The sequence below is a fragment of the Apodemus sylvaticus genome, chromosome 14, assembly GCF_947179515.1.
Source record: "Apodemus sylvaticus chromosome 14, mApoSyl1.1, whole genome shotgun sequence".
In the NCBI taxonomy this organism is placed as follows: domain Eukaryota; kingdom Metazoa; phylum Chordata; class Mammalia; order Rodentia; family Muridae; genus Apodemus; species Apodemus sylvaticus.
The window spans coordinates 47,804,681-47,816,983 of NC_067485.1; the positions used below are offsets into that span (position 1 = coordinate 47,804,681).

The window sequence follows — 12,303 nt, forward strand, 5'->3', positions numbered from 1 at the left end:
CTCAAACTCACATTCTCCTGCCTCAGCTTGCTGAGCAGCGGGGATTACAAGCGTGCACTACTGAGCTTAGGGTTCTTCCACTTGCTTGTATTTTTAATAACCTGATCTTTAGTGTTTGTACAGGACAAAATTTTTCCTGGGGAGTTCTTATGAAACACCGCTACTTGATTCGTTATATGATTGATCGCTCATTTAAAATTATACCTTAAGATGAGAAAAATAATACTTAAATTATTTCTATAGATTAATGACAATGAAAATTATTTCTTTTGTCATGGTACTAATGAGGCAGACATGACACAACATGCAGGAGAAAGTCCCCAAGCCTGATAGTCAAGGCAGGCTGATTTTCTTTAGCCACAGTCAGAACCTTTCTGATAGGACAAGAATTAGTAGGATAATTTGGGTGATATAATTTAAATCACTTTCATATGAAATTCATTTGACACCAATGTGAAAACACAAAAAAGTCAAATTTCTAGGTTTTGTCAGACACACAGAGAACAAGCCTTGCTTGTGGGAGAATTTCTTACCTCATAATCACTTTCCAGAAATTCGTGCAAAATCATTTCATAGATGAGTGGTTTCAGAACTGGGTCCCCTCGAGGTAAATAGGGACTAATTGCCTGGGGAGGAAGGGAAAGTCTTTTCAGGAGTGGGAAGACAACGATGTCCCAAATATGCAGACAATGTAACAACAAAGTTTTAACCTTAAAATTTTTAGGTATCAGGACATTTTGGAATACCAAGAAGATTCAAATAAACTCTGTTACCTAACAAGAAGCTACAAAATATTTTTGAAAGTGTATGGTGAGTCTGTGTTGGTGTGTGTGTGTGTGTATGTGTGTGTGTGTAGAAATCAATAGTACAAAAATGATTGCATTAATCTTTATTCTTTTCTTCTTAATTAGTTCATGAAAATCCAATAATTAGAATAACTATTTCTTTTAAGTTTCTTTATACTTGGTGTAACACATCAATTAATACTTTAAAACTCAACCATCTTAGGAAGCAAGCATACCAGTAGTATCTGACAATGCCACCAGAGTGTGACAATGCCACATTGAAGCCCATGATTTAACTTTAAAAAGAAATGATAGAAATTTTAACAGTATAGTCTTAATTTCAATAGAGTATTCAAAAGGCTCACAGATGATAAAAATTTAAAAACCCTTCAAACAAATAAAAAATAGCTGACTGGTATACATGTAGTGTGCCAGGTGTAAAGATTAAAATAAAGTGGTAAAGTGTCTCATCAGAGCTACAGTCAAGTGTTTTAATCTGGCTTCTTGCAGGTGACAGATTATCTGAGTGTTGAGAATGAACTCATTGGCACATCACTTGCCTAATAGTTCTGAAGCCTTTGGTTGAGTCCAACACAACAAAAGAAAAAACAAAACAGAGAGAGAGAGAGAGAGAGAGAGAGAGAGAGAGAGAGAGAGAGAGAGAGAGAGAGAGAGAGAGAGAGAGAGAATTATTCTTGAGTAAATTTAAAACGTGTTATGCTGTAAAGTCTACTAAAAGAATTTACAACTGCTCCTCAAGAACATATCTAAACACAGCACCTGAATCATACCAGTATATGGTGGACATGTATACATTTGATAGAAAAAAAAACATAAAGCTTAATTCTTCTTTCAAAATAATACATACTTTCCAACCATGAATTGTGTTATCTTAATGTTATTCCCATTTTAATAAACTGTAGAGCAAAACTTAAAGGTTAAGATAAAAATAACTTACTTTAAGCTGCCCAATTTCTTTAAATTTGTAAACTTCATATTCCCAGAGGGATGCATTTTTCCCAAGAATTTTCTGGCATTTTCTGGCAGCAAAAACATCACAGGAAGAAAAAGAAAGTAAATGAAAACACAAAGATAGAGTAAGTGGACATTTTCACAGCGATTCAGGTAAACCTCTTCCTAGAGCTCTGACGGGGCTCCATCTTTAGTGTCAGTGAATGTGAAGATGTCACCACTACTCACCTGACTATACATAGAGTTGATGAAAATCAGGAAAGCTATACAAAATAGCTATGGAAAAAATGGACCTCTTTCAAAAGACTGGATTTCCCTCTGACTTTGCTATTTATTCAGAAAGCACTGCTGGTTTGAACTTTGTCTAGGGAAACTCACTATATCCCAAGTGTCATCTCCTGCCAGGTCAGCTTTAAACAGTAGATGAAAAACTTAGAAAATCATATTCCCAGTCTACCACATTATTTGCAAGACTGAGTCTCAAATACTCTCAGGGCACTGAAGACAGGTCTGAACGCATCTTACAAGTGTTCTCATTTTCATTTAATTACTATACTTTTGTGAAAAACCATTGTCTTCAAACTATATGCAGATATACTTTGCTATGGACTTTTTCCAAAGGAATGTGTAACACAATTGTTCCTAGAAACGGGAGGGCACGGAGTGCTTCCCTTAGGTCGGCTTACTCTCTCCAGAGTGATGGAGAAGGCATTCTAACTCCAGTGTCTCCTTCAACACAAGCTTATAGGTGGACTCTGCCTGCTCACTACAGGCTGTGCTGTAGGAATTGGGAATGGGGTTATGTGGTACAAGGTAATAATCCTGCTAGCCTGCACAAAGCTTTAACTCTATGCAGGAGGTTTGTGTCTTATACCAAGCCTTTTTATATCTTTGAGAAAGTTATGAAAAATGTCAATTGCAAAACAAAAACCAAAGCCCAGTTATTTCTGTTGTTCCCATCAGCCATAAATAACCTGAAGAAGTCATTATTACCTTGCAGCCATGTCGTACTCGCCTCTCTCCACCAGGTGGTTTACATATGCCAACCCAATATCCTATAGAAAGGCAAACGAAGTAACTGAAATGCAACTAGGACAGCTGAAGAGCTGAGTTTCAGTTTCTGAGTAGACAGGACCGGGGCCCTATGAGAAGCACTGCCAACATCTGTCTATGTCACAGCTTGGGTGATGTCACACTTCAGCACATTTAGATTTAAATGCAATTTCATTTGCTTTATATAAATTTTAATAATTTAGTTTTAGATATCTAGCCCTGTTTCCATGTGAAAATCTTTTAATATCTTTCCAGAGAAAAGTCCCTGACACTAGAAACAGGGCCTAAAGTCGCCATTGGATATAAAGATCGGTTTCCAATGTCTTCTCTTAAATTTGACCTCTTCCAGAAGAATGCTAAAGACATGAAAGGAAAAATGAAGTGAAAGGCTATCATCCTAGGGGATGTGAAGACAGACAGCTAAAACCAAGGGCCATTTAAATACAATATAATATATTTAAATACAACAGAAGCTTCATAACACATACACACAAATGAGGGTAATGTAAATAAAATTGTAAATAATAGGGGAAATAGAGCCCAAACTGAACATTTCTTGGTACTAAATGAAGCTTCCATTTATAAGAATTGGGTAGAACCTAATTCCATTGTTGGCCAAAGTTCTTATGGGAACCCCCAAACAACTTGGACTGATGCTAAAGCTATAAGTTGTTCTTCACAAACTGACAGTAAGGCCCCATTGCTGAAGACAGCATCTACACAACTCACTGAACATGGAGAAGTCAAGCTAGTACCCACAGAGAGCTTCACGCCTACTAGCCAGTGTTCTCCATACAAGAAAATACTCTGCAAATCAACAAACGTAAATACCAACTCAGGTTACTATGGTGACCTGCCTTCAACATATGATTATATTCTTCTGGTCTCCATCTGCACCCCAGAGTTAACCCTGTGGCATAGAGATGGGCATCTGCAAGCTTATCTCAACGCCCCCAGCTGAGCTGTTTGCACAGGTTTCCTGAGAGCGAAACACCCTGCTGCTCAGCTTGATTTCTGTTTTCCCACCTGACCTATGGCTATGATTGTTTTTACCTCTTGTTTTTCGCCTGGCCTCTAGTATATACTGCAGATCCCTCAGTAAAGGGAATCTCTCAGCATGCTCCTCACCAGAATGACCTGAGTCTGTGTTTTCTGTTAATCCCCCAGGATTAACAGAAATCCTGTCTGGAGAGAGCTGGTCTCCCAGTTCTGCTGACACACCTAAGATCACAGGCCCACAGGAGGGACAAGTTCCAGTCAGAGACAGCAAGAACAACAAACACCAGAGGTAACCAGATGAGGAGAGGCAAGCACAAGAGCCTAAGCAACAAAAACAAGGCTATCTGGCATCATCAGAAGCCATGTCTCCCACTACAGCAAGTCCTAGATACCCCAAAACGCCTGAAAAGCAAGATTTGGATTAAAAATCACATCTCATGATTTTAAGAAGGACATAAATAACTTCCTAACAGAAATACAAAAGAACACAGGAAAGCAGGTAGAAGCCCTTAAAGAAATTACAGAAAACCACAACCAAACAGGTGAAGGTATTGAACAAAACCATCCAGGATCTAAAACTGGAAATAGTAGCAATAAAGAAAGCACAAAGGGAGAAAACCCTGGAGATAGAAAACCTAGGAAAGAGATCAGGAGTCATAGATGCAAGCATCACCAACAGAATATAAGAGATAGAAGAGAGAATATCAGGTGAAGAAAATACCATAGAATACATTGGTACAACATTCAAAGAAAATGCAAAATGCAAAAAAGCTCCTGACCCAAAACATCCAGGAAATCCAGGACATAATGAGAAATCCAGGACCTAAGGATGATAGGTACAGAAGAGAGTGAAGATTCCCAAATTAAAGGACCAGTAAATATATTCAACAAAATTATAGAAGAAAACTTCCCTCACCTAAAGAAAGAGATATCCATAAACATACAAGAAGCTTACAGAACTCCAAACAGATTGGACAAGAAAAGAAATTCTTCCTGTCAAATAATAGTCAAACACCAAATGCACAAAACAAGGAAAGAATATTAAAAGCAGTAAGGGAAAAAGGTCAAGTAACATATAAAGGCAGGCCTATCAGAATTACACCAGACTTCTCACCAGAGACTATAAAAGGCAGAAGTTCCTGGCAAGATGTCATCCAGACCCTAAGAGAACACAAATGCTATCCTAGGCTACTATACCAGCAAAATTCTCAATTACCATAGAGGGAGAAACCAAGATATTCCAGGACCAAACCAAATTTACACAATATCTTTCCACAAATCCAGCCATACAAAGGATAATACATGGAAAACTCTAACACAAGGAGGGAAATAACACCCGAGAAAAAGGAAGAAAGAAATCTTTCTACAAACCCAAAGGAAGATAGCCACACAAACAAAATTCCACTTCTAAAAAAAAAAATAATAGGATGCAATAATCACTTTTCCTTAATATCTCTTAACATCAATGGACTCAATTCCCCAGTAAAAAGACAGACTAAATACATACACAGGACCTAGCATTTTGCTAAATACAGAAAACACACCAAAAGGTTGGAAAATTTTTTCCAAGAAAATGGTTGAAAGAAACAAGCTGGAGGAGCCATTCTAATACTGAATAAAATCGACTTTTAACCAAAAGTTATCAAAAAAGATAAGGAAGGACACTTCATACTCATCAAAGGAAAAATCTATTACAATGAACTCTCAATTCTGAACATCTATGCTCCAAATGAAAGGGCACCCACATCCATAAAAGAAACTTTACTGAAGCTAAAGCACATAATGGACCTTACACAATAATAGTGGGAGACTTCAAAACTCCACTCTCATTAATGGACAGATCACGGAAAAACAAACTAAACATAAACTAACAGAAGTTATAAACCAAATAGATTTAACAGATATCTATAGAACATTTCATCCTAAAACAAGAAAATATACCTTCTTCTCAGGACCTCATGGGTAACTTCTCCAACTGACCATAAAATTCATCACAAAACAGGCCTAAACAGATATAGGAAGACTGAAATAATCCCATGCATCCAATGAGATCACCACAGCCTAAGGCTGGTCTTTAATAAAAACGAAGACCAAAGCAAGTCCTCATACACATAGAATCTGAACAATGTTCTACTCAATGATAATTTGGTCAAGGAAGAAATAAAGAAAAAATTAAAGAGTTTTTAGAATTTAATGAAAATGAAGGTACAACATACCCAAACTTATGGGACACAAAGCAGTGCTAAGAGGAAAACTCATAGCTCTGAGTGCCTCCAAAAGAAACTGGAGAAAGCATACACTAGTAGTTTAATAGCACACCTGAAAGCTCTAGACAAAAAGAAACAAACCCAAGAGGAATAGACAACAGGATATATTCAAACTCAGGGCTGAAATCAACCAAGTGGAAACAAAAAGAACTACATAAAGAATCAAAACAGGAGCTGGATCTTTGAGAAAATCAACAAGATAGATACATCCTTAGCCAGACTAACCGGAGGGCACAGAAACAATATCCAAATTAACAAAATCAGAAATGAAAAGAAAGATATAACAACAGAAACTGAGGAAATTAAAAAAAAATCATCAGATCCTACTACAAAGTCTATAATCAACTGGAAAATCTGGATGACAGGGATTATTTTCTAGGCAGATACCAGGTACCAAAGTTAAATCAGGATCAGATAAACCATCTAAACAGTTCCATAACCCCAAAAGAAATAGAAGCAGTCATTAAAAGTCTCCTGACCAAAAAAAGTCCAGGACCAGATGGGTTTAGTGCAGAATTCTATCAAACCTTCAAAGAATACCTAATACCAATACTCTCCAAAGTATTCCACAAAATAGAAACAGAAAGAATACTGCCTAATTTGTTCTATGAAGGTACAATCATGTTCATACCTAAACCACACAAAGACCCAACAAAGAAAGAAAACTTCAGACCAATTTTCCCTACAAATATCGATGTAAAAAAAAAAAATCACTCAGTAAAATTCTTACAAACCAAATCTAAGAACACATCAAAACAATTGTTCATCATGATCAAGTAGGATATATCCCAGGGAAGTAGGGATGGTTCAATATAAGGAAATCCATCAACATAATCTACTATATAAACAAACTCTTAAGAAAAAAAAAAAACCACATGATCAACTCATTATATGCTGAGAAAGCACTTTACAAAACTCAACACCTCTCCATGACAAAAGGCTTGGAAAGATCAAGAATTCAAAGCCCATAACTAAACATAATAAAAGCAATATACAGCAAAACAGTAGCCAACATAAAACTAAAAGGAGAGCAAATTGAAACAATCCCACTAAAATCAGGGACTAGACACAGCTATACACTCCCCCCTTACCTATTCAGTATTGTACTCAAGGTCCTAGTGAGAGCAATTAGACAAAAAAGGGAGGTTAAAGGGATATAAACTGGAAAGGAAGAAGTCAAAATATCAATATGTGCATATCATATGATAGTATACTTGAGTAATCCCAAAAATTCCACCAGAGAACTCCTACAGCTGATAAACAACTTCAGCAAAGTGGCTGGTTATAAAATTAACTCAAAACAAATCAGTAGCCTTCCTATACTCAAAGGATAAGCATGTTGAGAAAGAAATTAGGGAAACAACACCCTTCACAATAGTCACAAACAATATAAAATACCTTGGTGTGACTCTAACCAAGCAAGTGAAAAATCTGTATGACAAGAACTTCAAGTCTCTGAAGAAAGAAATTGAAGAAGATCCCACTAAAGAAGATGGAACAATCACCCATGCTCACGGATTAGCAGGTCTAATACAATAAAAATGGCAATCTTACCAAAAGCAATCTACAGATTCAATGCAATCCCCATCAAAATTCCAACTCAATTCTTCATAGAGTTAGAGAGAGCAATTTGCAAATTCTCTTGGAATAATAAAAATCTAAGGATAGCAAAAACTATTCTCAACAATAAAAGAACTTCCCAGGGAATCAGCATCCCAGATCTCAAGGTGTATTACAGAGCAATCCTGACAAAAACTGCATGTACTGGTACAGAGACAGGGAGGTAGATCAATCGAACAGAATTAAGACCTGGAAATGAACCCACACACTTATGTTCACAAAGGAGCCAAAACCATCCAGTGGAAAAAAAGACACCATTTTCAACAAATGGTGTTGGTTCAACTGGCAGTCAGCATGTAGAAGAATGCAAATCAATCCATTCTTATCTCCTTATACAAAGCTCAAATCCAAGTAAACCAAGGGCCTCCACATAAAACCAGATACACTGAATCTAGAAGAAGGCAAAGCGGAGAAGAGCTTCGAACACATGGGCACAGGGGAAATTTTCCTGAACAGAACACCAATGGCTTATGCTCTAAGATCAACTATAGACAAATGGGACCTCATAAAACTGCAAAGCTTGTGTAAGGCAAAGGATACTGTCAATAGGACAACCAACAGATTGGGAAAAGATCTTCACCAATCCTACATCTGACATAGTGCTAATATCCAATTATACAAAGAACTTAAGAAGTTAAACTCCAGAGAATCAAATAACCCTATTAAAAATGGGGTACAGGGCTAAAAAAAGAATTCTCAACTGAGGAATACTGAATGGCTGAGAAGCATGTACAGAAATATTCAACCTCCTTAGTCATCAGGAAAATGTAAATCAAAACGACCCCAAGATTCCATCCCACATCAGTCTGAATGGCTAAAATAAAAAACTCAGATGATAGCAGATGCTGGTGAGGATGTGGGTGAAAGAGGAACACTCTTCCACTGTTGGTGGGATTACAAGCTGGTACAACCACTCTAGAAATCAGTTTGGTGGTTCCTCAGAAAATTGGACATAGTTCTACCTGAGGACTCAGCTATACCACCCCTGGGCATATACCTAAAAGATGCTCCAACATATAACAAGGACACATGTTCTTCTATGTTAAAACAGCCTTATCTATAATAGTCAGAAGCTGGAAACAATCCAGATGTCCCTCAACAGAGGAATGGATACAGAAAATGTGGTACATTTACATAATGGAATACTACTCAGCTATTAAAAACAACTAATTTATGAAATTCTTAGGGAAATGGATGCAACTAGAAAATATCATCCTCAGTGAGGTAACTCAATCACAAAAGAACATACATGGTATGCACTCACTGATAAGTGGATATTAGCCCAGAAGCTTGGAATTCCCAAGATAGAGTTTGCAGACCACATGAACCTCAAGAAGAAGGAAGACCAAAATGTGGATGCTTTAGTCCTTCTCAGGGAGGGGAACAAAATATTCACGAGTGGAAATATGTGGACAAAGTGTGGAGCAGAGACTGAAGGAAAGGTCATCCACAGACTGGCCCACCTGGGGAACCATCCCATATACAGACACCAAACCTAGACACTATTGTGGATGCCAAGAAGTGCTTGCTGACAGGAGCCTAATATAGCTGTTTCCTGAGAGGCTCTGCCAAAGCCTGGCAAATCCAGAGGTGGATGCTCACAGCCAACCATTGGACTGAGCACAGTATTTCCAATGAAGGAGTTAGAGAAAGAACTGAAGGAACTGCAGGGGTTTGCAACCCCATAGGAAGAATAACAATATCAACCAATCAGACCCCACCCCCAGAACTCCCAAAGACTAAATCACCAACCAAAGGGTACAAATGGAGTAACCCATAGCTTCAGTCACATATGTAGCAGAAGATGGCCTTGTAGGGCATCAATGGAAGGAGAGGCCCTCGGTCTTGAGAAGGCTTGATGCCACAGTATAGGGGAATGCCAAGGCAGGGAGGTAGAAGTGGGTGGGTGGGTGGGGAGCACCCTCATAGAAGCAGGGGAAGGGGGGATGGGATAGGGGATTTCAGGGGGGGGGACCTGGAAAGGGGATAACATTTAAAATGCAAATAAACAAAATATCTAATAAAAAAGATATGGTTGTATAATGATGGCACAGAGTTTGTGTGAGTAGCAAACAATATCTGATTTGAATTAAGGCCCATCCCATGAGATGGGACCTATACCTGGTGAGTGTGTACAGCATTTGGTCTTTGACACCAGAGTTATCTCTGAATGTCTTGAAAGAAGTTACACTGTGCTATAGGAAAAGTTCTATGCATAGTTAATATAAATAGGGAAATAACATCATTTTTTAGACTAACACATGTCTTCCTTAATGACTACTACATGGGAAATTATATTTCACACCTATAGAAATTTTCTTATTATCCAAGAAGGTTTACATATCAGAGTTTTTAATATTAGTTTTTGAATGCGGATGTTTATTTCTGTTTATGTGTGGGTATATGTATATACACATGTGAGTGCTTCTGTGCCAGAGTAAAGATCAGAGGGCATGTTGTGCAAGTTGGGTCTTTCCTTCCACCAGGTGGGTCTCAAAGACTCAGCTCAACACTTAGCCAGGGTGGTGAGCACTTTTATTCATTGGGCCATCTCGCTGGCCCTTTTGCCAGTTTTCAAAGCTTCTCTGTGGGGTGCCAGATGTAAAAGTAAACTTAATTTCTTCATATAAAGGGATGTGATGAGCACTGTACTCAAGCTGTATGAATACATGGCTTGGGTGAGCCCTGTGTGTTTCTTTCTCTGTTCTACTACCTATCTCTAGGCCTAGCTGCAAGCTTCTAGCCTTTATACAGTCTAATCTAGGCCTAGAATGTTCCAGCCTCTGAGATTACTGCTGAAGAAGTTCACTCTTTCTAGTTCTTTCTGTGAACTCTGGCTGCCTGGTTCAACTCTTCTGTTCTGGCTCAAGCTCTTCTTCAAGTTTACTGATTCAATCTGGCTACTTTCGGCTGCTCACTGAAATGCTCTGTTTGGCCTCAAACTAATAACTCTGGCAATTTGTTCTAATCTCCTGATGCCTTCTCATTCTCTGGTTTCAAATGCCTGTGCTGGCCAGAACTAAACTGCATGAACGCATGAATGAACTCAACTCCACCACACTGCACACACTGTACTGAGTCCCAAGTGGCTGACTCTCCCTTGTGCTGCTCTTAAATAGCTTCTTTCCTATGCTGCTCTCATGAGAGATTGGTGTATCCAATCTCTGACGCATTCTGTCAATCTTTCTCTGATTGTGTCACTCATTCTGGACATTCCCTCTTGCTCTGCACTATTAATGCCAACTCAATATACTCTTTGTCCTAGCACAAGAATTTCTAAATGTCTTTCATAGAATTCTACAGGAATCACCTGACACTGGAGCACACTGAGAATTTTCACATGATTACTTCAACTCCCTATGCTGCAGTGAGAATTAATAGCATGGGCAGAGAATTCTTTCATATTACCAAATCCAGTGTGATTATCAGCAGCTGAACTTGTCTGGCTTTTTGACCTGCTTATTTAGCTACATAAGCTTTTACCTCCCTTTCTTTTGCGTGGGCTCCTTTCAGCTCCCAGCACACAGCCTCCTGTTGCTTCCTCTCAATGTGTTTTGTATGCATTTCCTTTAAATGACTGCATTCCTGATACTCTGTTTTCCAACCCTATATACCTGCCCTCTCCAAACTCATGGGAAGGCTGATGTGTACTGCTGGCGGTAACTCGATGGACTTTGACTCCACCAGCTTATCTTCACTTACAGAGCCCTGAGTGGACCTCATCTTACTATACAAACTACACTAAGGCTCATAAGTGATCTTCATCCCAGATGGCCTCCCTAGGATCCTCTCTCCATTACTCTGCCATTAAAACAAGAGGTTAAATTATCTTCTGCATGTTCAAAAATAGAACCAAGTTTTAAATATCTGTTTTAAGTATTTAAATATTTGCTTTAAATATTTTGAATATTTCCTTTCAGAATATAGTCTAGCTTTACCTATATAGTAATTTTGAAAATTACCTATGTAGTTAGTTCATTCAACTGCCCCACATACCTAGAAGTCTGAACCCCTTCAGTCCCTGTACCACAAGGCTCTCTTCAGTTCTAAAGAATTACTATTTTCCTCAATTGTGTCTAAAAAGAAAAGATCTCATTTTCTCTCTTCTTTTTATTAGTTTATTGTTTCACCTTCTTTAGGAATTAAGGCTTACAAGTACAGTTTTACAGAGAATTTTAAGATGAAGAAAGTAATAGAAATTTGTGAAGAGACCCAACTACCCATAGAAGGATGAACTTCTAGTATTCATTTATAAATGAGGGTAGTGGGCTCAATGATGTAATATATGAAGGATGTGATCTCACATCAGGTCTCTGCCTGCAAATTCACTGTCACACTTAGCAAAGAAATCGGTTTCTAGCCATTGTACTTTTCCAGCGTTCAAAATGTAATAAAAATGTATTTGATTTCCTAGAATAGTCTCCATAACAAAAGCAATTGAATTTGTTATCAGGGCCATACCAAAGCAATCTAGTTTGAAGAGACCAGTCATGATACATTTTGTGATAATGTGATTTTACCTATGATTTAAAGAGGCCTCCACAAGATCAACTAGAGAGCTTAGTATTGAAAAAGCACTGCACAAATGCAGTTTCCAAATTTCCTAA

At 38.1% G+C, this 12,303-nt stretch overlaps 1 protein-coding gene across 1 annotated transcript in view; it reads right to left on the reverse strand.

Annotated features, from left to right (window-relative positions):
* The window catches only part of Vps41 (VPS41 subunit of HOPS complex), a 163,892-nt gene that overhangs the window by 33,913 nt on the left and 117,676 nt on the right, over nt 1–12,303 (reverse strand). Inside the window, exons 15-17 of the mRNA XM_052156691.1 lie at nt 2,751–2,812; nt 1,744–1,825; nt 534–626 (exon numbers count right to left, since the gene is read on the reverse strand). Coding sequence (XP_052012651.1) covers nt 534–626; nt 1,744–1,825; nt 2,751–2,812 — 237 coding nt within the window. The remainder of the gene's footprint in view (nt 1–533; nt 627–1,743; nt 1,826–2,750; nt 2,813–12,303) is intronic.